Here is a 25,912-nt window from a genome sequence, read left to right as displayed (position 1 = left end):
TTGGTTTTCCTGGTGAAATTTCCCCCATTTCTATCTTGATATCTTGCAATATCACTTGGTTGGAATTTTGGGGAGGTTTTTGGAAGCTATGTGTTAACAGCTTATGCCAAAATACAGAACACTTGTAACTTTCTGCAAAGATCAGTGTTATTTATCTATTGTACATCATTTTGGTCTCTCTTTTAGTAGCATGTCTGTGAATTATACAAAGTTTTTTTCCCCTTATTTCTACAAGGTATTTTCTGTATATCTCTGTCCCTTTGCAATGTGATAGATCTACATACTTAATGAAATGTGAAAATTAGGTTATCTTGGTGTTAGTCTACACTAACTCTAAACCCCAGAGTGGAAGTTGCTCCTGAATGTCCAAAGGGACTTCCAGCCCTTAACCAGGCTGAGCCTAGTTAACCCCACATTAAGCAAATTTGGGGAATGCTCCAGAGTTTTGCCAAAATTCTGGAGCAACCCAGCACTTCAGACAGAGTGCGGACAACATGAGAAGCTTGAAAGTGAACCAGTCTGTCATCCACAAGGGCCAACACTGCCACCTCTCTTTCCATGTTCTCAGCAGCACATGGAAAAACAAATGGGTTGTGTCCATGTCATCCCCATCCTTGTGGCAGATAGCCACAGAGCTCAAGAACATATGCTGACATCAGCAAAGATATCTGAGCAACCAGGGAGAGGGAAGGAGAGGAAATAGGATTAGTGGTCAATCTTTTTAGGATTAGTGATCAAGGTTCTCCTATCTAAACCAGAATATGGGAGGATGATGACAGAAGGCAGAGTGAACCCATGAAACAATGGATAAATGGGAATACCTGATTGAGGATTCTCCAGAGCTAATCTTGATAATGTACACATAATATATAGCAAGCAGTTTGTTGATTGCAGAGAAAATGTTTAATATTTTAATTGCCAGTAAAATCAACTTTTGTTGCTGTGTCTTTTTAAGAACAGCATGTTTTTTCTTCTTTTGTAGATGAGAAAAATTAGAAAAAAAATTCAAGGACTTATATGTTATGCTGTAATTTGTGGTTTCTCATTGTACCAATTTCTGTTGTCTGTGACAGTAATGCAATATCACATTTGTCAGGATAGGACAATTTGTTCCATGAGGCATTGTTCCTCAGACATAGCTTTGGGACCATCTCCCCCAAGACAGAATGGGGACTTCAATTTTTCTACCACTTCTGTAGAGAGATCCATGTGTGAATAGGTAGGCGAATGTGGACTAAATCATATAGACAGCAATTATTACAATAGACCCATTTACCAAACGGATTTAAATATATTAACTCACAATTCGGCAGTTGATTCAGCGGGTTTCAGTCTGTTTTAGACAACAAGTAGAATCCAAGCCTGCACATTATGAACAGGAGACTGTTAATAAAATTAATATTTAGTCATGTAATGGTAAATAATATTTTAGAAGCAGAAATGCTTATTCTTTGTCTGTAGCTCAACAGTATGCTCACGCAGATGCTAGGGTTGTGTATGTGTAGTTCTGTTACACAGTTGGCAGAGAGGAAAGGACTAGTCAATCATGTTCCCCAGTTTACAAACTGGGTTGTGCCTGTGCAGCACCATTCTCTTTCACAGTTTGGGACAAATTGTATACTAATATTTTATTGTAACTCAATGCTCAAAGTAGTTAAAGTAGTGCACTTATCCATGGTGTTTATGTATGTTTGATCATGATGCATGTAAATCTACTTGCTGGGTTAATTTCATTTTCTACAAGCAGGTGATTTTTAATGCAAACATTACACAGATTAAAATGTATGCATCTAGTTACTCCTAATAATTTTGGTATTATTAGAATTGTATACTCTTTCTAACAGATTATTCTAAACCAAAGTACTCATAGGGATACTAGTATCTAGAACAAATATGTTATGGCACATGAAGACTGTTTTTATTAAATTTTTAGATTCAAAAACATTTTTACCAGAAAATATAAGACAAGAAATTAACTTTCTACCTTTATTTAGCAGGATTAAATCGGAATGTCCCCACACACCCACCCACATCATTTGCTATACATTGTTCATGCTGGTCTCCCTCTTATTAATTTTTGGAAGAACCTTGAAAACAGAAGCAAAGCACTTACATTATTTGCTTTGATAGCAATTTGGAAGCCTCATAATTATTTTGTTTGTTTGTTTTAGTTGCAAGATTTCAATATGAAAGCAAACATTTCCCTCACATGGATCTGGCTTCAAATATAATTTTTAAAAATGCATACATTGCAATAAGATTTGACTATGAGATAAGGGCAGTGCTTTCTTGCCTTAATCTGGAACCTTGGGGATAAGAGATGGGAAAAATTGTGCTTCAAAGCACCTGGGAAAGCAAATAGGGGCTGCAGACAGGACTACAAACAGGGAGCAAAAAAATAAAAAAAGCCGGCAAGACATTTTGCAAAACTTTGTAATAAGGCTTGTTTTTTACAAAATAATTTACTATTTTATCTCACTCTACAGTACAACCCCTATATCAGTGAGCCCTGTACCTGCAGTTTCACTCATGCACATCTGAAAAATACATTCTCTCTAGACATTTTATAGGTCTTTCAGCATGATTCTGCCATATGGCATGCTAACTCTGAACATTAATCAGAGAGTTGAACTGGCCTACTAAAATGCTAGATAAGTGTTCTAACTAGGCTCTTTTTATGTTATTTTCCAGTATGATTCTATTGTATGTTTCTATCAGAGGTCATCCATTTCACTTGTATTATCTGCAGTTTCCATGGTACATCCAAGAACATATCCCCAAAACTAACTTGTCATTATTGATGAGTTTTGTGAAAATAATTTGATTGCATTACTAATTCTATTACTTGTTACGTTACTTTTTTCTTTTAAAATTCCTAAATGATTCCTAAATGAGTTGTGATAGAGTTTGGAGGCCAAGTATACCAACTTAGTCAAATATGCGTTCCTTTGGTTTTGTATTAATGCATTTTTCTTTAGTTATGTACATAAAGTTTAAAATGTTTTATAAGGCATATTATATGTATATATAATTTATCTGTAATATATTTTAGAATGTATTTTAAAGTTCCATTTACCCCTTTAAGTTATTTAGAATGTGTTTTAAGACCATTTTTCTCTTTATTTAAATGCATTTTAGATGTGTTTCTAAACATAATGTTATATATATATCTAACATGTATTTGAAATTCCTTTAATATGCTTTGTCAAATAATTTCAATAATATATGATGTGATATAAGTTATCTTTAAAAAATAAACTTTAAAAGGCCAGAAAATGCCCCCAAATTGCAAAGATTAGTGTCATTTATAATGCATTACTTCGAAGCCCTACTTAATTGGTCCCTTCAGAAGCCTAAAATATTTGCTAATGAACTTTAACTTAGTAGTAGGATAGTATTCAGTTACCCCCTCTACTGATTTTATAGTTGTTTCTATATTTCCTACAAAGGAATATAAATCTTCATATACAAGACCAGATAATTGTTCTCATGTCCAAGACCAGGCAATTCCTATACTTTTCTTCTTGCTGTAAGGAAAATAATTATTTCCCTCCGTATTCTCCTTGTATTTACATATCTCAGTGTTTCGTGGAATTATGTGCCAAAATGCTATAAAATGCATGTATGCACAAAATGCAGGCTTTATAGGAAACATTGTTTTCTGTGCAAAATACTTTGTTCCTTGCAAAATAACAATAACAAAATCAACAGAAAAACTATGTGTATTTCTATGCTAAATAATTCCTCAGAATACTTTGAGATACGCAAATATCAGAAGAAAAATCACAAAAAAATCACTCTTACGTTGTTCTAGGTGTTAGAAACTTTTTTTATATAAGCTTAGAAATGAAAAGCAATGACTGTTATTTCCATCCCTATTCCTTTATTAATAGATTAAATTGCTCTTCAACAGTGGGTAGCTACTAAGTACCATGTCCTGAGGAATTAAAAAACCAAGAACTTGCAATACATAAGTGACTAATATTATTGTGGAAACCAGGAATTCTTATTCTAAGAGAATGGCTATCAGACTAAAGAAGAGTGCTCAGAAATGTATAGGAAATAAAAGCGATTTGATTAGTAAAAGAAGCAGTGCAGTGCTATGTTCATTTCAACCTGAAAGTAAATGATATAAAGTCTAATCATGCTTTTTTCCTTCTTCCCCACTTTTGGACAATTTCTTCATCTGACTGCATAATTAGAAGAAATGCATATTCCTACTCCTATTACTTGTAAGTACCTAGCTGGATATGATTTTTTTCTTGAGCATGCTCATTGGAGTTGTAGGGGTGTTTTTTCATTTCTTTTTTGTTTTGTGTTTTAACACAGTACTTTTAATTTTATTTAATTTTACCCACTTCTCAGTTTGGGTTTTGAAATAATTGGCATTTGAAACACCCTGCCTAGCTGGTAGTTCCAGAAATGATACCCCGCACATATTTCACCTCCACTTTAGGACTAAATATAGGTATTCAACATGGTCACTTTGTTTAGCAGCTAAGCAGATAAAACACTAAGTTATCACAGCAGTCCTCCATTTCTTTCAGGAAATAGCATCTTGGACAAGAGATAGTAAACATTTCAGGCATTCTTGCTCATTGAAACAACTCAAGAATTACTGCAAATCTTGCTTCTCTGCCACCCCCTTTTTTCCTTGCTCATCTGTTCTTTGTCTGCTACTACTGAACACTTTTTAAATGGAAGAAGCTTGGGATGATATTTTGAGAAACTGTGCTATTAAACTAGATGGAATATGTGGAAGAGTCATATTTAGGATTTCCTGCATTAAATATAGATGCTAATAGGATCTGTAAGATGGAAGTGGGGTTAAATGGAAACAATATACCACTGCTGCCCACACCAGGTAGTGTATAAGGTAGTGAGGGAAGAGAAAGGGGTGATTAGAAATTCTTTTAAAAATTCTCTCTTCTATCTTGTTTTTATATATATCTGGGGTTATTTGGAATATGATTAGTGAGTGGTGGTAATGTACAATGCAAGAAATACCCTTCAGGTGCTGAAAGACATTGTATATGGAATTTTAAAAAGATTTTAAAATGGATTGAAATAGCATCTAATTATATAGTGGATTGTGGTGGTTGTGTGAATTATATAGGAACTAGCACTTCACTACTACTAGATTTTCAATACAACTTGGACTATTTTGGCATCAGATGATTCTAGAGCAGACAAGAATAACTGAGTTAGGTGGGCAGAAGATTTACTATATATCTCAGCTCTTGGATGGTGCACCAACCTTAACCTGTTGGCTAAGGTTATGTGAATTGACCAACTATAAAAATGACACTATATCTCTGAACTCAAGTTTGGCTCTGAGCTTCAGTAACTCATCAAGATTTCATAAAAAGAGAAATCAGGCTTCATATACACATTATTTTCCTGCTCTGATTAGTATTAGTTTTTCTGTGGGACTTCACTCCAAAATACTTGTCCCTTTCCATGCTTTTCCTAGCTTATGATAGGGTTAGCAAGAGCCAAAACAGTTCTTTATTTCATCATATGTGTGTGTTTTTTAGAATTATGAATCATGTTTAAAGCATTTTTAGCAAGCAATTGAAATACTTTATGTATATTAAATCTCTCTCAATTTAAAGTATGTTCATAAAATGCTTGAGATTTTCTACTATGCTTTTAGTATTTACGAACATATCTGCTTTATCATTAATAGAACATCCAGGTTTCGGAAGCTTACATTTTGCAAAATATTATAGTAAATTGAAATGTAATCAGTAACAATAGGATGAAGTTCAGATTAAGTTGTATTATGGTTTCGATGAAATGTATGAAATGTAAGTTAAATCGTGAATAATTTGCATGAAAGTTATGTGGCCTAGAAGCAGTGCATAGTTTTATGTCAGTCCCAAGCTATTGCTGACACTTGCTAGCATGTTAGAACTTGAGGCAGAATTAAATAGATTTCCCAGTATATCCTCCATAAAGGCCCACAAGATCATTTCTAGATCATACCCCAGGATAATGCAGCAGCCTCATATTGTCTGCCAATTTTAATGTTAATATTGCAGTTCCCAAGTTACAAACAAGATAGGCTTTGTAGATTTATTTGGAAGTTGAATTCGTATGTGTGTCCAAAGAGGTACATTTTGAGACTACAGCTGAAATATATTATATAAATATATTGGCTTTGAACGACATAGGGAAGCGTTAACTCCCTGTGGTGTTTGTTTTGTTGTCTGTGCCCCTGTTCAGAAGATTTCACCTCACTTTCTGTCATCTGTGATAACTGGATTTTGAAAAAAAAAATGATTTGTTGTGGAAACAAGGATTGGTGAGAAAGCTTCACTGGAGACACCTTTTCTCCATGGTAATTCTTCCAGAAGTAGATTTGCCTTCCTATGGGTAGATTTCTCTCACTTCCTGTAGTCTCACCCTCATTCTTAACTATCAGTCGTTTGTAAGTTAAATATTTGTAATTTGAGGACTGCCTCTCCTTTTCTGATGTTCCTGGGTTTCTGTGCCAGGTTCTTATTTCAAACATTTGAATCTCTGACAATAAATTCTGTTTTTTCTAAGATTCTTGAAAACTTCTCCAGCTTCAAGATGAGTCCCCAGCCACTGTTTTTCTGACTCACTCACTGCACACTTAACACCTAGTGCAGATAATTGGCTTTGTACAGGGAATAGATTTGATTTCCAACTCTATTCTCATACATAAGATCATGGATGGAGTTGTTCTTAAACGAAGTAATTCAAGTAAAATTAATACTTACAATTTTGCAAAATTATACAATTTGCATGCTGTATTTCCTCCTGTATTCTGAGGAGTTTAGAAAATATATATCATCATATCTGATTGTATTTTTGAGGGGAAAATCCAATAAGCAAGGTGCTATGTCATTCATAATATTCTTTATTTAAAGAGCTAGTATAATGTTCTCAGAAAGCCAGCATGGTGAACTGGCTTCACTGTTGGACATGGGAAATAAGAATTTAAATTTTTGCTTTGCCATGGAAACCCAGTGGGTGGCTGGGTTTTAGCAATTAATTTTTGTGGCAGTGTCATTCAGGTTGCTATCCCTTGTGACCCTATAGCTACTTGTCCTTCCATCAGTTCTGGGGCTAAATCCCAACTGCTGGTGCATGAGACATGATGGAGGTGTGTCTTTCTGGCTGCCCCCTCTTCACTCTGTCCATATCATCAAGTTTCTATTGTCAGTAAAGTTACCAAGATCTCACATTGACTGGCAATTGCTTTAGGAAAGTTCAATGGAGCCTTTTATACATATAGCACAATGCTGTGCATCTTTATTCTGACACAAGTCCAGTGAGATATATTCCCAGAAGACTATGAAAGTGGATGACAGCGACACATAAGAATATCAGTCTAGGTCAGGAAAAAGGTCAGCATACATTGGAAAAGGCAAAATACAAACAGGCAAAATACAAACGAGCAAATCTGAGGTCTATCTATCTATTCCTACCCAGTCACACACATACATCTTGAATATATTTATTCAGCTTTATTCTCTGTCACCTTCAATATTCAGCACTTTTAGTTAACCTAAATTTGTAAATTAGGAACATTTAGCTTATAATGTGACACAAGGTGTTCCCAATATTTGAATTATCCATGACCATCTATGTGAATACCTTTATATTTTCAAAATGAAGAGGAAAAATATTTTATTCTGGCTGTCCTTCAAAGCCTTAAGATTGGTTTAAGAGTTTTAGTGGTTTAAGAGCCCCATTCATATATATGTATTTGAACCCATGTTTCTCTAGTCAAGGAGTCTACTATATCAATCTGAGGGCACTTCCAGACAGGCCAGAAATGTGTGTCAAAGTGGGTTTTTAAAACCCACTTTGGCACACATTTAGGTCTCCACAGGCCACCCAAAACCCATGCTTTCCCAGACAGGGTGGCTCCCTGCCATTTCAATAACAATCGGGATGGCATGCAGCCACCCTGAAGCCCCCCAAAACAACCCTTAAAAGTAAAGAAAACTTACCTTCCCACCATTAAGGTCCTTGTTACATTGTCCTGGCATCCAGGAGACTTGGGGGAGGAGGAGGAGGAAAACTGCTCCTTGCCCCCATCCCCTGACGCATCATTTCCTCACATCAGGAGGACACAAGGAGGACCTTAATGATGGCCAGGTAAGTTTTCTTTACTTTTAAGGTTGTTTTTTGTGGGGCTGGGGGAAGGGGTTAGGTGCCATCTTGGACCTGTGGGCTCCAGGAGCTCAAAAGGTTTTTTATGGCAAATGGGAACTCACCCCGGGTAGTCCCAGGAGTGAATCCCCACAGTGAGTTCCTTTCAGGAAGGCCCAGGTCTAATAGGGTGTTCAATTCAGAATAACTGAGGTAGTTCCAAATTATTATTATTTTTTTGACTGGGGGCATTGTTTGAATCCAGACAAGGCGATGTGAAAAAAAAAGCCAGTCAGGGCCATGTGATGGGGAAAGCACTGCCAAGAGGGAGCTGTGTGCAAGGCGACAGATTCACCTCACTGCTCCCTCTTTTCTTCTGAATACCAGGCAAATATGATGAGGTCGTTAGTTTGATATTTCATTTCTGTCCAGATAATTTGGTTACATCTATTTCGGTAGCATTCATCAACTCTTTTGGCATGGTCCTCTCCATGTAAACAGCAGATAAATATGCAAATCTGAGATGGTAATTAAATACCCTTTTGTAAGACCACTAAAAAATTACAAAAGATTTTTTTTGGCATGATGGTATGAAAAGAAAAAAAAATAAGAAAGGAAACAAAAAGTCCAAAATCTGGCCAAGTGTGACTCAGTATCTTGCAGATGGTTATTTCTCAGTGAAGATAAAAAGTGTTGAATCTGCTTTCAACTTGCTGAGATGCAATATTTAATTTTTTTCTCCATCTTTAACAACAAGTGGAGTGGATAATGACCTGGGAATTTCTCATTGCCTTATGTACATGTTTACACTTCTCAACTTCTAGTGACTGACTGGTGATCTTTCTGCCAGTTTCACATTTCATATGGTTTGTGATCTGTAAGAGGTTGGCACTAATGTGATAAAAACCACTTTTCCCTGGAAGTTCCCGTTGTTATATTTATGGGAAGCTGGTCAGAGAAGAGAAAGGGAGTTGTCACTGATATAAATTGTCAGGACTTCAGAGATAGTGTTTCAAATGCCTTATTTGTGGAAGGGAAGCATTTTCAGATAAAAGCTTCTGTCATTCACAAGATTGCTCAGCACACTGGCAACTTAGAACTCAAGGTCTAGCATGTTTGATGTTTTAACCTATTTGATTATTTTATCTACCCTCTCTGTGCTTTTAAAATCCTGAAAAGCACAAATTAATTGTTTGACATTTTCTGGAGAATGGGGAATAAGTGAAGTTTAGCCTATTATATTTTACCTTCCTCTGCATCAGTGGAGAATGGGTAGGAGGGCGTCTCTACTTTGTATTCTAATTTAGAAGAGTATTTTTCCATATATAAAAAACATTTCTTGCAATAGCCACAATGTGAACATCAATATAACACCCATTCACTCTTTTTCCAGCACTACTTGCATCCTACCTCTATAAAAATGCACTGAAATCATTTATGGCTTTGTGCAAGTATGTTAGATTTAATATTATAAAACTTGAAGAAATGCAGCATGATGAGGATGCTAACTTAAGTCCACACTATGATCAGAGTGGACTTGTTGCCAAAGTGCAACATGGATGAACCCAACATAAGAACTATTTAAAATGGCCTTCAGTTAAGTAAAAGAAAAGCTTATACTAAAGTATTTTTATAGGTAAACATATGTATGAGCATAATTTTTTTTGTAGAAATTCTTTATTCAGGTTTCCAAGTCAGCAACAATCCTACCCTGAGATTCAGGATTTTGAATTGGTCCTTGTGAATTCCCATGGATGTGTCCTTATGAAATTAAGGAAGTTGAGTTTATGAAAGTGGAGCTTTTTGAGATGTTACAGTAGAAGTAGGAAAGGGAATTGGGGAAGCTGATTGTAGATATGATCACAAAGGGACTTGGTTGAAAGGTGCGGAGGAAGAGATGGGATATAACTATAATAAATAATAAAGGGGATGAGAATCTGGATCAACTCTTTCTAGCAGGAAAATAGCAACCCACAGTCAGGTTGGGAAATCTTTCAATTCCTGCCATACTCCTATTGTTCATCTCCTGCCAGGACTTCTCTAAAGATTGTATGGGAATGTTTCCATTATGTCAGGGCAATAAAAAGTGCTTCAAATGCACATATTGACCAGCTCTCTTAACTATCCTATCCCCTCCTAATTTTGATACATTTACTTTGTACAAGCAGAACCATGTACTGGGCTGAACCTGTGAACCCTGGCACTAGCTAGAAACGAGTGGAGAAAATGCACAGGCTTTAGAACCACTTCACACGTAAACTTTCTCCTCCAGTGCTGCTTATTCTGAGATTTGTCTTGCTGTGTGCAAGTCTTGTGAAACATAGTAGTTTCTTAGGCTTTAGCTATCACTCTGAGACTTGGCAAAACTGTTCAGCATGGTATATCTTTGATTCTCCCCTTATGTTGAAATGTTCGTCTACCCTTCTTACCATGCTTAGGCTAGAAGAGTGTTTTCAGGGAGGAATACAGTATGCTTTAAAGCAGTGTTTCTCAAACTGTGGTCCTCTGGGTGTTTTGGACTTCAGCTTCCAGAAATCTCAGCCAGCTTACCAACTGTTAGGAACTGTGGGAGCTGAAGTCCAAAACATCTGGGGAGCACAGTTTGAGAACTCCTGCTTTAAAGTAGTGCCTTACACAACTTTCTCCATGCAGGTTTTTTCCAGTTCTTGTCTTCTTGAAATGTTAAATCTATTGGTTATCATCCGTGTTTCCAAACAGATTGAACCTTTTGCTTGAAAAATTAGCTATGCAACCTTTGGCTAATCTTCAAGCAATACCATTAAGCCAGTATTTCAGGATCCCTTGTGTCATCTACAAGTCAACAGGATCACTTGGAACTGCTTAGTTGCAGATGTGCCTTTCAACCCAAGTGTTCTATTCTTAGTGAAGCATACAGAATCAGAATAGTATTGTTCACATTCTGAAAAGCAAGCTATACTTGCCACATCCATCCCTTCATTATTACATCATAATTTGAAAGACATTGAGGCATAGAGTATCTAGCCACTCATTATCAGGAATAATTTAAGCTGAAATTAATAAGGAATTCTTATCTTTATTTATCCAGCAGTCTGTAGGGCTCACAATGAATGATTCCTTTCTTGGAGGTTAGCATTTATCAATAAAAAATATGGTTAATTCCTGCTGTCGAGCAATTCATGGGTTTTATTAGCCAATTCAGAAGGATATGATTGGTCAAAATCATGTGAACAGAAGTAATGAGGTAAATTTTGAATGACGACTAAAAACGTATAAAATCCGTTTTCAGTTGAATGTCAGCTGGACATTTAGTGTAAACTACTTGTCATTCCAGGAATTGTGGTGCATTTTGACCTTTAACCTTTTTTTCCCTTACAGGATACATCTGTTTAGTGTTTTCTGATAACACTTATTTCAGTGTTTCCCAGTATCCTTAACTACCATTAAAGCAAAGAAGTATCTTTCATTCCTCACCAAGTGAAAATGTGATGTATATAGGAATCTATATATATCTCACATCAGGAATAGGCAAAAATTGAGATAACCTAGATGATGTATATGGACTTCTGTGTTTGCTTCTTTTTTCATAGTCAGATAATTCAATTGAAATAGAGGTGTGCTAATAATGACATTGAAGTTCTCTGCGTGTAATGTAGTGCTGTCCTGTTTTATAATTTTAAACATTATGTTTGTTCATACAGATTTTAGCTGGAAATGGTCAATGAAACTAACTTTTGACTTTGGGTAGATGGCTTTTTTTGTTAAGGAAGCAAGGCTTATGTGTTGAGCTTTTGTATTTAATTGCTATTCGTTTTGTGTAGTTTCATTTGTTTCATCTCTTCCATATTTGTTCCCACTAATGAAAATGGGGCGCCTATATGAACAGAATTTTCGTCTGGCTTACAAAAAAATTGAAAGGTTTTGGACCATTGGCTGCAATGGGAGGGCTTCCAAGGTTCACCCCCCCCCCCCCGCGCTCAATTTTTGGGCTAGAGGGGTGAAAATTGCCACACACAAAGGGCATTTCAACTCCTTTTAGCCCACCAACTTTTAAAACACTGGTCTTCCCCAGAGTGCTATTATTATTATTATTATTATTATTATTATTATTATTATTATTAACACCCATTGGCAAACATCAGCTGTCATGGGGAAGCAGCTGTCTCTCAGACTCAGCTTAGGATTCCAGAATACCTATTGTTGTTAATATTAATATTATTATTATTAACACCCATTAGTACACATCAGATATAATAGGGATGCACTCCTCTCCCAGACTCAGCTTATAGTCTCAGAATAACTATCGTTATTAATATTAATATTAACACTCATTGGTACACATCAGCTTTAATGGGAAAGCAGCCCTCTGTCAGTACCTGCTTATTGGTATGGGGCCCAAATGAAAGAAAAACGAAAGCAAGCATGATGCAAGCATAGTTTCCTATGAAATTGTCATCATTTGTTTTGTGTACATGAATGGCTGAAACAAAACAATAGCACGAAGGAAACAAAGGAAAAGTTTTCATGCATATCTCCATTATGCACAGATAATACACAGTGACAATAAGTAATTATATCTTCAGAAACATGGGAGCATAGTAACTGAAGCTGTAATGCTAATAAGCTTGATATGGGTAGACTAGACTACATCCCATATTATGATGACCTTTTCTATCAAGGTTTATCAAAATTATAAGGATCTAAATTCCTCTGAATGTGAGTAGCTTAGAGTTAACTCCACCTGACTTGTGTCAGCTTGTATAGAAATTCTTTAATCATACACCAACGTCACTTTTTTTTTTAATTATCCAAAATGCTTCTTCATCCAAATTTCTCAGTGGGGATTTGGCAGTTCTGAATAAACTAGTACTGTTTCTGAAGTGGAACTGATGCAATAGGAATTCTCCATAGTTCTCCTTTTTCATTTCCAGTGTCTTCAGCAGGGAATGTTATGCTGTATGATATTGATACTTAGGTAACATAAACTGGGGAGAAGGGAGAGGAACAAGATGCAAAATAAGAAAGAGCAATGGCAAATTGTGCATCTATAGTGCTGTACAAAATATGCATACTGTTACTTCAGAATTTTAAACTAGAATTTGTCACTGTTTTTATTCAAGGCAATTAGAAAGATTTTTTCCCCACCACCAAGGCCTGAACAAGTATCATTTCATTTATCATAAAATTTATAATTCAACCATTAAACCAATGTTATATCCAATATTCCTGACCAACAGGGTTATATTGTTTTCCTTTTTCACTTTCTAGAGCATATTTAGTGAAAACTGACCAGAATAAATCAAAATCAGATCTATTAATTGAATAGGCAATTTGAATGATAAAGGCTGGGTAAACCCAGTAATGTTCTAACTTCAAATGTATACTAATGAATCACAGTTTTTCTTGTCAAACAGATAAACCTTTATCTCTGGACAATTCACATCTACAACACATAGTTACTAAAAAGTGAAATCTCTTTCTTCTTGAGTTGTATTAATTTCAGTATCTGTTGAGATACAAGTGAGCACTCAATATCTGGTTGATTTGTTTAATGAGAGCATTCTTCCTTCCAGATTTGCTCCAAATCAAAGCCCTGTGGGCCTGTATGCTCCCTCAGCCATTACAAATGTTCTCATTTCCAACAGCGTCGGGAACAATTTGATACACATAAAGCATGCACAATCCTAATATTAGATTAGTCTTGGATAGAAGATGTTAATAAGCAAATATTAAGTGAAAGTGACCCACCACAAAATTCCTCTGGGAAGGCAGAGCTGAACTGGTCTGTTGTCTTCAGATCCTGTTTCTGATTCTTTCATAATGCTAGTGGTAACAGGTTCAAATGCCAGTTCAAATGTTTTCTGTATTTGGATTGGGTGCCATTTTATCCCTTCCAAAGTCTCTTATGTGAGCCCTGATGTAAAGTCAAAGCAACACTTATAGGTATATCTTCTATCACAATATATGTAGAAAGACTGCATTACCTGTGATGTGCATTGGAACTTCTTTGCATGATGCCCCCACCCAACTGGGTCTTATATTCCTTATTCTACTGTGACCTTTTGTAAACTTCCAAACATAAGTTTCATACTTATCTATATTTTGTATTTTACCAAATTTTAACTTGCAGAACTGATTTACATAAATAGTCTTGTTACTGGATTCCCATGTTTGGATAGCAAGTACAGGCAGTCCCCAAATTATGAACAAGACAGGTTGTCCAGCTTTTAGCTTTGAATAACATAGGAAAGGTTAACACCTCTGTGGAGTTTGTTTTGCTTTCTGACATGCTCCTGTTCAGAAGATTTCACCTCATTTTCTGTCCCTGTGATAACTGGATTTTGAATAATTTGGCTCATTGTAGAAAAGAAGGATTGGTGATAAAGCTTCAGTGAAGACATACTGTATTTTCCCATGATAACTTCTTCAGGAGTGAATTTCTATTTCTGGGTGGAGAATTCTCCCACTTTTTGTTGTCTCAACCCCATACTTAACTATGGACCTCATCACATGGAGGTCCTTGATGCAGGGGACAGTGGGACAAATTATGGGGCAATGGAGCAAATACATTGCCCAGCGCCCTGCATTGCCCACATCACCTGCTTTTCCATCTCACACTGGAAAGTGCACTTTTCTAGCATGCTCCCACACTGCCTCCATTATTATCTAAACATGGGTAGTCTCCAATGTTGAGATTTCTTCTTGTAGCACACTTTGCTGACACAGCGGGCACCAAGCTCCACTGGAAGTAAAGATGTGTCATGTGGTGAGATCTAGCAGGCTCCATGCTGGCTGCATGGGCAATGTGTTCTATGAATTTCCCCCAAGTTATAAGGTCCCATGAGTCATTTGTAAGTTGTATGTTTGTAACTCAAATACTATCTCTGATTCAATGCAAGCTTTCAGACATGAGTATCAATATCCTTTCAATTAAAATTAGTCGAAAACCAAGATTCTGTATTCACATTAAGCGACAAACCTAGTTTGTTTTTGTTTTTTTCCGTGTCAGGAGCAACCGGAGTTGCTTCTGGAGTGAGAGAATTGGCCGTCTGCAAGGACGTTGCCCAGGGGACGCCCGGATGTTTTTTGATGTTTTTACCATCCTTGTGGGAGGCTTCTCTCATGTCCCCGCATGGCGCTGGAGCTGATAGAGGGAGCTCATCCACACTCTCCCCAGGTGGGATTCGAACCTGGCAGCTTTCAGGTCAGCAACCCAACCTTCAGGTCACTTAGTCCACTACGCCATCCGGGGGCTCCTGACAAACCTAGTATAAATGCTATATTTCCCTACCTTTGCTCAAACTGTTTTCCCACCCAAAGTATCGAACAGTTAAAATACAAAAGATCTAAATTAATACTTTGTTGAGTATGCTGTGTTTTGAGATAGAAAAAAAAAATGTGTGATGTCAAAACGTCAGGGAGAAATTTGCATTATGCAAAACACAGGATCTCAGTTCAATTATTATCCTCTTCAAAGTGAGAGAAATAATTTTTCATTTTACTGAGCTCATTAATTCTCACATTTTTTCCAATCCTTTTATTAAAAAAATTCCCCAGCCTTACATAGAATTGATGTTTTCTTGGGTCTATAACTGGATTAGTCATATCAGTCTATAAAATGTAAACAGGAATGTGACGGAACATAACTAGGAATATACTTCATTTCTTTGATACAGTTTACACTCTGTGTATGTGTGTGTGTGTGTGTATTCTACCTCTTTTCCAATTTGAGTCTCATTAGCAACATTTTTTAAAGTATCATTAAAATCAAGAAGAAACAAGAGTTCAATAAGATTAGATAATCAAATATTTAAATTCAGGCTACAAAGCATATATTCTTAAACATATGCACACACACTAGCAAAATCGAGCATTTCTTTTATGGGACATGCCTCAATCATTAAACCCAGTTCAACAATTATTTCCTTGTCTGCGAAAAGAAAGTAGGGAAGGTGTCAGCCTTAGAAGGGAATTCCAGAGTCTTGGGGCACCAACTGGGAAGGCCCTGTACCCCCATCAGATGTACATATGAAGGTAAAGGGAAAGATAGAATTACCTCTCTAGAAGATCTCAAAGCACAGGCTGGTTCATACGGGATAACATGGTGCTTCAAATAATCTAGACCTGAGCTATGTAGGACTTTAAAGATCATAACTGGCACATTGATTTGTGCTCTAAAATGGATCCGCAGCCAGTGGAGCTACTCTATTCATTTATCATGTCAGAAGTGAACCAAGGGTACAAGCTGTAATCTATTTGCAAACACAAACAAAGTTAAAAAAAAACTTGGCATCATACTAAATGTCCTTTGACCAGTAGCTGACTACTTGAAGTGCCTCTGGTGTTGCTGTAAGAAGGTCCTCCATTGTGCATGTGGCAGGGCTCAGGCTGCATTGTAATAGGTGATCTGTGGTTTGCTCTTCTCCACACTCGCATGCTGTGGACTCCACTTTGTAACCTCATTTCTTAATATATCTCGTGGTATCTCGTGGTGCCAGAGCGCAGTCTGTTCAATGCCTTCCAAGTTGCCCAGTCTTCTGTGTGCCCAGGAGGGAGTCTCTCATCAAGCGTCAGCCACTGATTAAGATTTTGGGTTTTAGCCTGCCACTTTTGGACTCTTGCTTGCTGAGGTGTTCCTGAAAGAATCTCTGTAGATTTTAGAAAACTATTTCTTAATATAAGTCATTGGTGTGCTGGCTGGGGGTGGGCCATAGACAGGGCCGTAGCCAGAAAAAAACTTCGGGAGGGGTTTTGAAAATTTTGGAGGGGTTGAACCCCTGGCACCCCCCACCCCTGCTACAAACCTGTCAATATCTGTTTGAGATAGTGCCTGGAGGGACTCTTAATGTTTTGCATCTCATAGATTTAGCATGGGGATTTGGTTAACCAGTTAAAATTCATGAGTAAACCAGGTTTTTTTTATAACCTGAAAAATTTCGGGGGGGGGGGGGGGGGTTGAACCGCTACAGGCTTGGCCGTAGATGTCAATGCCTTGGTCCTTTCATTGCTGCCTGCTACTTCCCGGCGGATGTCAGGTGGTGCAATGCTGGCTAAACAGTATAATTTCTCCAGTGGTATGGGGCATAGACATCCTGTGATAATGTGGCATGTCTCATTAAGGACCACATCCACTGTTTTAACATTGTGAGATGTATTCCATACTGGGCATTCATATTCAGCAGCAGAGTAGAATCATAGAATCATAGAATAGTAGAGTTGGAAGAGACCACATGGGCCATCCAGTCCAACCCCCTGCTAAGAAGCAGGAAATCGCATTCAAAGCACCCCCGACAGATGGCCATCCAGCCTCTGCTTAAAAGCCTCCAAAGAAGGAGCCTCCACCACGGCCCCGGGGAGAGAGTTCCACTGTCGAACAGCTCTCACAGTGAGGAAGTTCTTCCTGATGTTCAGGTGGAATCTCCTTTCCTGTAGTTTGAAGCCATTGTTCCGTGTCCTAGTCTGCAGGGCAGCAGAAAACAAGCTTGCTCCCTCTTCCCTATGACTTCCCTTCACGTATTTGTACATGGCTATCATGTCTCCTCTCAGCCTTCTCTTCTGCAGGCTAAACATGCCCAGCTCTTTAAGCCGCTCCTCATAGGGCTTGTTCTCCAGACCCTTAATCATTTTAGTCGCCCTCCTCTGGACGCTTTCCAGCTTGTCAACATCTCCCTTCAACTGTGGTGCCCAAAATTGGACACAGTATTCCAGGTGTGGTCTGACCAAGGCAGAATAGAGGGGGAGCATGACTTCCCTGGATCTAGACGCTATTCCCCTCTTGATGCAGGCCAGAATCCCATTGGCTTTTTTAGCAGCCGCATCACATTGTTGGCTCATGTTTAACTTGTTGTCCACAAGGACTCCAAGGTCTTTTTCGCACACACTGCTGTCAAGCCAGGCGTCCCCCATTCTGTATCTTTGATTTCCATTTTTTCTGCCGAAGTGAAGTATCTTGCATTTGTCCCTGTTGAACTTCATTTTGTTAGTTTCGGCCCATCTCTCTAGTCTGTCAAGATCGTTTTGAATTCTGCTCCTGTCTTCTGGAGTGTTAGCTATCCCTCCCAGTTTTGTGTCGTCTGCAAACTTGATGATCGTGCCTTCTAACCCTTCGTCTAAGTCGTTAATAAAGATGTTGAACAGAACCGGGCCCAGGACGGAGCCCTGCGGCACTCCACTTGTCACTTCTTTCCATGATGAAGACGACGCATTGGTGAGCACCCTTTGGGTTCGTTTGCTTAGCCAATTACAGATCCACCTAACCGTAGTTTTGTCTAGCCCACATTTTACTAGTTTGTTTGCCAGAAGGTCGTGGGGGACTTTGTCGAAGGCCTTACTGAAATCCAGGTACGCTAAATCCACGGCATTCCCTGTATCGACCCAACTCGTAACTCTATCGAAAAAAGAGATCAGATTAGTCTGGCATGACTTGTTTTTGGTAAATCCGTGTTGACTATTAGCAATGACCGCATTTGTTTCTAAGTGTTCGCAGACCACTTCCTTAATGATCTTTTCCAGAATTTTGCCTGGTATTGATGTGAGGCTGACCGGACGGTAATTGTTTGGGTCGTTCTTTTTTCCCTTCTTGAAGATAGGGACCACATTCGCCCTCCTCCAATCTGCTGGGACTTCTCCCGTTCTCCAAGAACTCTCGAAGATAATTGCCAGTGGTTCTGAAATAACTTCCGCTAGTTCCTTCAGTACTCTTGGATGTAGCTGGTCTGGCCCTGGGGACTTGAATTCGTTTAGAGTGGCCAGGTGTTCCTGGACAACTTGTTTCCCTATTTGGGATTGGATTTCCCCCAATCCTTCGTCCATTCCATGTTGCTGAGGTTGAAGATGGCTTTCTTTTTGTGAGAAGACCGAGGCAAAGAAGGCATTAAGTAGTTCTGCCTTTTCCCTGTCCCCTGTCGCCATCACCCCATCTTCTCCTTGCAATGGCCCTATCGCCTCCTTTTTCTTCCTTTTTCTACCAACGTAAGCAAAAAAGCCTTTTTTGTTGTTTTTTATGTCCCTGGCAAGCCTGAGCTCATTTTGCGCTTTAGCCTTGCGAACCTTTTCCCTACAGGTGTTGGATATACGTTTGAATTCTTCTTTGGTGATTTCTCCCCTTTTCCACTTCTTGTGCATGTCACTTTTGAGCTTTAGCTCAGTTAGAAGTTCTTTGGACATCCATTCTGGTTTCTTTGCACTTGTCTTATTTTTCTTCTTTGTTGGCACTGTTTGCATTTGCGCCTTGAGTATTTCACTTTTGAAAAACTCCCATCCATCCTTAACTCCCTTGTTTTTTAATATCGGCGTCCATGGAATGCCGCTCAGTAATTCCTTCATTTTTTGGAAGTCAGCTCTCTTAAAGTCCAGAAAGCGTGTTTGACTTGTCTTAGTTTCAGCATTCCTTTGTATTGCAAACTGCAGGAGCACATGGTCACTTGCCCCTAAGGATCCAACCACTTCAACTGTATTGATCAGGTCTTCCACATTTGTTAAGATTAGATCAAGAGTTGCTGATCCCCTTGTTGCCTCTTCTACCTTCTGGACCATAAAATTATCTGCAAGGCAAGTGAGGAATTTGTTGGACATTGTACTCTTGGCTGAGTTTGTTTTCCAGCAGATATCGGGATAATTGAAATCGCCCATGACTACTATATCTCTTCTTTGTGCCTGTTTGGTCAGCTGTTGACAGAAGGCTTCATCAAGTCCTTCATCCTGACTCGGAGGTCTGTAGTAGATACCCACGACAAGATCTTTTTGAGTCCCGGTTCCCTTGATTCTTATCCAGATGCTTTCAAGATGGTTTCCCGGATTACAGTCTTGCATTTCTTCTGCAACGTAACTGTTTTTGACATATAAAGCTACCCCCCCTCCTCTCCCCTTTGTTCTATTTCTGTGAAAGAGGTTATAGCCCTCAATGGTTAAATTCCAGTGATGGGAGTCATCCCACCAGGTTTCAGTGATGCCTATGACATCGTATGTGTGGTGCTGTGCTAGGAGTTGGAGTTCGTCTTGCTTATTTCCCATGCTCTGAGCATTAGTGTAAAGACATGTAAGCCCCTGTGACCTCCCCTCGAACTGTTTATTTGGGATTATTGTGCTCTCTGTACTTGGTCCTTGCTGTGTTTGTGCAGCCCTCCGTTTAGCCTTTTGGCGGTTCCCTGTGGTCGTGGGTAATATAGTGTTCGCCAGGCTGTTGTTCCCCTCCCCCAGTGGATCTAGTTTAAAGTGCGCCTGATGAGGTTTGTCAGTCTGTGTGCAAAAAGATGTTTTCCTACTTGTGTGAGAGTAATAAATCACAAGGGCAGATATCTTCACTGTGTTTGGCTGTGATCCCCAGGTTGTGCCAGTCAGCTTTCGTACTATGTTATTTCTAGCGCCCATTTTTTGCTTGATAGTCAAGCAGTGCTTCTTATAAGTCAGGGCACGGTCCAGGGTAACTCCCAAGTATTTTGGTGTGCTGCAATGCTCCAGTAGGATTCCTTCTCAGGTAATCCTCAGAGCTCAAGGTGCTTGCCTGTTCTTAAGGTGAAAAGGACATGTCTGCATTTTAAATGGATTATGGATCAGCTGGTTTTCCCTGTAATAGGCAATAGGAGCACCTAAAGCTTCAGAGAGCTTCTGTTCAACGATTTCAAAGCTCCCTGCTTGAGTGGTAATGGCACGATCGTCAGCATAAATGAAACTCTCTGTCCCTTCTGGCAATGGCTGGTCATTTGTGTAGGTGTAGGTGTTAAACATTGATGGAGCAAGCACACTCCCCTGAGGTAGGCTGTTTTTCTGTTTTTTCCATCTGCTTCTCTGGCCCTGGAATTCAACAAAAAAGCTCCTGTTTTGTAGCAGATTTCCTATAAAGCGGGTGAGGTGGTAGTCCTTTGTGACATTATATTTTTTTTCTCAGGAGAAGGTGATGATTTACAATGTCATAAGCTGCTGACAGCTCTATGAACATCGTTCCTATAATCCACTGCTTTTCAAACCCATGCATATAGTTTTCTTCTGTTTGCTTACAGGCAGTTGCCAGCTATAGAAGCAGTCAGAGAGGCTGTTGTACAGGAAACACAAATAGAAGTGATTTCTCCCTTTCTGTATTTGATTAATTTGTTCCAATATGATTTGTTGACTTTATAATTTTAGTTTTGCTATGGTTTATTTGTTTAAGAGTCCATCTAAAACAGCAGATAAAACAACTATATCTACAGGTCAGTTTTCAGCATGACATTCTTGGTGATAAATGTCTTCAGTAGTAAATCATTTGAGGGGTGGATTTCCTATGTAGTGATTAAATTAATTTTTACATAAAGATCTAGCCATGAGCCATTTTCCCCTATAAGTATCAATTCAGTCAATGTGAATTTCAGTATAATTTCTTTTACTTATTCAAATTTCAGTAACAAAAGAAAAGTAATCTAAAGTCACTACATACAGTATCATATCTGTATTTTTTCCTATTTTTGTTTTTGTTTTCTTATCAGTCAAGGCAAGATGAACAAGTTTGTTTTGCTTGGTGGGGTAGCACTGAGAATTCATGTGGTAATGTTCCAACCTGCTAATTTGCCGAATGCCACAGATTCATTTTTCAAAGAGTTTTCTGATATGAATGAAGATTAGAGCAGTCAAATGTCAACATAACTTTTGCTGATCCTTCTTTTCCATTGTCATGTTGTTGGCAGCTAAAATAGGAACCATTATCTTTCATTTTGGGACTGTATTTTTAGAGCACACTCTGAATTGACTCTTGTTAATACTGAAGCAGTTGCTGCTTTTGTCAATTGTCTCAGTTTGAAACCCATCCCTAGGTATGTTGGAGGTTTTGAGGGAGTGGAGGAAGCAAAGTGCACATTTTCTGGTGGTGGTTTTGGTGAGCTTTTGACTGGTTTGGGAGCAAATAAATCTTGGCCTAGATTTTTTCAAATTGGGGGGGGGGGAGATTTGGTTCTTGTGTGTGTGTTTGTGTGGTGGTGCGGGGGCTTCAGGAATTTCACCCAAGGCTTTCATGCTTTCTATAGGAGGAACTTTGTGCCCAGGTTTATGTGAAAAAAGCATTTTCATCTGAATATTTCCAGTCTTGTAAGAACTAATAATGCATGCCAGTGGCTTTCAAATGTAATGTCCTAGTGATCTTGGGCAACTAACACTTTCTCAAACTCAGAGGAATGCAATGCTCAAAGCTTCTTTGAACAATTTTTTGCCAAGAAAACTCCACAATAGGTCCACTTTAGGGTCACCATAAGTCAGAAATGACTTGAAGGCACACAACCACAACAGTGCAGGAGATATTAACAATGTGATAATATAATTTGTTAGGCAATTATTGTTGGCATAGATGGAAGAAACTTTCAGTCCTAATTTCTTAAACTTTATTTTAGTGTGATAATGCTAGTGGGCCAGCGTAGTAAACTGTCAGGTGGGTAAATATATGTTGGGATGTAAAGAGTACTTGCATATTTTTTTCATTCTTTCTGAAACACCAGGAGCAATCAATCAAAAATATGGTCAACCATAACAATATTTTTTCTATTTCAATATATTTGCAGGTGAAGAAATTAATGTGAAAATCCACAAACTATTTATTTGCACAATTTTTGTGCAGAAAGCTCAAGAATATGTGCAAACAATTTTATCACAAAAACTCCAAATATGCAGGGGAAGGGATCAAAGCTTGAAAACTCTTGAAACTGCATTCAGTTGGAGAAACCATTCAAATAGTTGCATCCCTATATGTAAAGCTACTGAGGTTCAAGAAAAAGTAAAAGTGCCTGCTAGACCTAGTAAAGTTTCTTGTGTCTAGTCTAAAGAGATTATGTAATTGGTTATCTTCTGAACACTCTGTGCAAGCTTTTCAAAGAGTTCAGATTGTACGCACCCTTTAACACTGAGTATTCATTTCTTATGGAAAAAGCAACAGGTTCCTTGGGGCCCATCTACACAGCACCTAAAACACAGGATTTCCCAAGTAAAAAAAAAGGGGGGGGGTGGCTCCATGACACTAATGCTAAATGCGTGCTGATTCACTGCAATGACAAAAAAATCACAGGGTAAACAGATCCCCTTTTTACCATTATTCTGCCCAGAAGATATGCATATTTACCTTGCTGTATATCTCTGCACTCATGAAAAACATGTGATTTCCTTTCCTCCCCTCTGTAGAGATTGCTCAAGCACATGTCCACTTTTTCAAAGCCCAAAACAGCTAATCAGCTAATTGGGCTGTCAAATGGATCCATGGGTAGTTTAAAGGAAGCATGAACGGAGAGCAATTAGAAATCTCTGAAATTCTATTTTAAACTTTATGACATTAAACAGCTTGAATAAACAATTGGGTAAAGAGAGAAATCAGGTGGAAGTTTTTTTTTTAAAAAAAAATCCCTCTGTTATGTGCTGAACCTCAGATATGCACATACGAATCTGCTTGTATTTATCTTAAGATATTTCCATGTGTGCTTATACGGTCCAATGCAGAACAGAATGATTAAAAAAAAAACTAAAAAAAAACCTTCCGCCAGATATCCCCCGTCCACCCTCCATCTTGTTCTGATACAGAGGATGCCTGTGAGGATAGTGGGAGAAGAAATCCCAGGACCCACAGGTCTGTATTCTCAGGTCCCGGGATTTGTTGTTCTCCATTTAAAACCCACATTTTCATGCTGTCTGGAAGCACCCTTGTACTCACTTAAACTAGAACTCTGTTTATTGGAAAATGCTCAGAAAGAATGGTGAAGAGTGCACACTATGGTAGCTTCAACCAAATCAGAAAGTAATATAAAACCAGGGTCCTTTCAATGTCTGGTTAGAAATGGCAAATGGTGCAAATGTTGAAAAGTATGTGGACTGTCAGCATTCATCAATTGATTTTCGATCCCAGTCAACATGTTGCCTCTGTACTAGAGGTGGAAATAATATTTAAGAATGTGTGAAAGGAAGGAAGGAAGGAAGGAAGGAAGGAAGGAAGGAAGGAAGGAAGGAAGGAAGAGGGGGATTAAAGTGTCAAGAAACCCCAGTGGGGAGAATTTGTGTGAACCTCCTTTCCATTCCTTACACAAGTCTTAATTCATATTGACCTGGAGGATCCCTCCCCAGCCCAAATCACCTTGTTATCGTGTGGTGGCCAGAGAAAGGAGAGGGGCAACTGAGGATCATTGCTGACTATATTCTGACAGCTGGCACAGGACAAAGCAAGCATGATCTGGAAATTACTGAGAGTCCTCCAGATGTTCTGAGTCAAGATGTCATTGTGTGCCACAGACTGTAACATGCTTTGGCCTCCCTTTCTTTGGTCACCATTTAGTCATGTCATGGGGGATGAGGAAATGGTGAGTACGGAGGTGGGAGGCAAGCAATATTTTCTCTTCTTGCGCACAGTTTTCAGATATTATCACATAGTAAGGAGAAAATATATTACATACTTTGTTCACCTCATGGAAACTTCGATAAATGCATCCCTCCTCTGAACCTACAGAATTGTACAAATAAATAAACCATTATGTATTTTTTTTATTTGCAAACCATAACGTCATCTGGGAAAGTAAGCAGAAGAATCTTTCAAAAATATTTTATTCAAGGTAAACATTTTATTGCATCTACACTCAGATCTTAGAAATGAAGGACATTATTTATTTTATTTATTTCTCACCTTTCTTTCAATATGAAACTCAAAGCAACTTACAGTAAGTTTCAGAGAAACACTAATTGAGTGTTTGAGTGTTCATTAACAAGTAATGAAAACCCCTAGGATAGATACCTGTTATTATCTCATTATTGCCCCATTCTGCTGTGTTTTCTTTTTCTTGACCCAGCTTTTGTTTGCTGTTCACATTCATTTTATTTCTGTGCTGATTTCTGTATGTACTCTTCATTGTTGACTTTACAATGGAGATGCAGTGTGATGCTTCTTCACATTTGTAAAGAAGTCTGCATGTTGCTATAAACTAGGAAGGTTTTGGACATTAAAAAAACAACAAAAAACAGTGGATTTTTTGTCTTCGTTTTATTTGTTTTAAATTGGTAAATGAAAAAAAAAACTAATAAGTATTTATTCCCTTTCCAAAACATTGTGAAGGAAACTAGCAAAGAAGCAAAAAGAAACCCAAAGCAGCAGTCAAAGAGAAATGGGACCGGTGGCTGCTTCTGACAAGACTTCTACAAAGCTTGGTGCTGTTCATAATGAAGAAGCTTTCACGTCAAGCTGTCAAGATGTTAATGGCTTCAGTAAGTTTCATTTGTTTGCAATGGGTGCTTTCATATTCAGGTAACTTTTGGAGCACAAAAGATATGGATCCCATCAAAACCAAATTCAAGAAGGAATACATGGTTTCATAAAATTAAATCCTGCATTTCCTCCCAATGATAGGACTCATTTTTATCTTTAATATGAATTTAAATGTAAAAGGAAAAAAAACAGTAATAACATTGTGCACACAGTTGTAAAGATTTCACTAAAACAATGGATGAAAGGTACAGAAAATAGAACATTGTTTTGGTTATGATCTGTGCTGCTTCCATTAGTCAGTTTTATTTTATTTATTTATTTATTTATTTATTTATTTATTTATTTGCAGTATTTATATTCCGCCCTTCTCACCCCGAAGGGGACTCAGGGTGGATCACAATGTATACATACATGGCAAACATTCAATGCCATATGAACATAGAGACAGAGACAAAGACAGAGATGCAGAGGCAATTTAACATTCTCCAGCTTCTAGCTTCCTGAGGGGATGCTTGATTCCGGCCACAGGGGGAGCAGCTGCTTTATCATCCACTGTGACATCTTGATGGATACTTCCTCATTCCAAACGGCAACTGGAAAATTTTTATG

At 38.2% G+C, this 25,912-nt stretch overlaps 1 protein-coding gene across 23 annotated transcripts in view; it reads left to right on the top strand.

The window, feature by feature from the left end:
• The window catches only part of ptprt (protein tyrosine phosphatase receptor type T), an 845,816-nt gene that overhangs the window by 708,267 nt on the left and 111,637 nt on the right, over positions 1 to 25,912 (top strand). For 8 of the 23 annotated variants that reach the window (XM_062979724.1, XM_062979725.1, XM_062979730.1 and 5 more), the window contains 3 exons: positions 4,203 to 4,232; positions 24,621 to 24,656; positions 25,154 to 25,302. In XM_062979724.1, the coding sequence (XP_062835794.1) occupies positions 4,203 to 4,232; positions 24,621 to 24,656; positions 25,154 to 25,302 (215 nt within the window). The remainder of the gene's footprint in view (positions 1 to 4,202; positions 4,233 to 24,620; positions 24,657 to 25,153; positions 25,303 to 25,912) is intronic. The other 15 variants (XM_062979733.1, XM_062979731.1, XM_008110066.3 and 12 more) reach the window with 4 other exon arrangements.

Source organism: Anolis carolinensis, chromosome 4, assembly GCF_035594765.1.
Source record: "Anolis carolinensis isolate JA03-04 chromosome 4, rAnoCar3.1.pri, whole genome shotgun sequence".
In the NCBI taxonomy this organism is placed as follows: Eukaryota; Metazoa; Chordata; class Lepidosauria; order Squamata; family Dactyloidae; genus Anolis; species Anolis carolinensis.
Note: the sequence above shows the minus strand (reverse complement) of the source record. Positions and strands in the feature narration are given on the sequence as shown.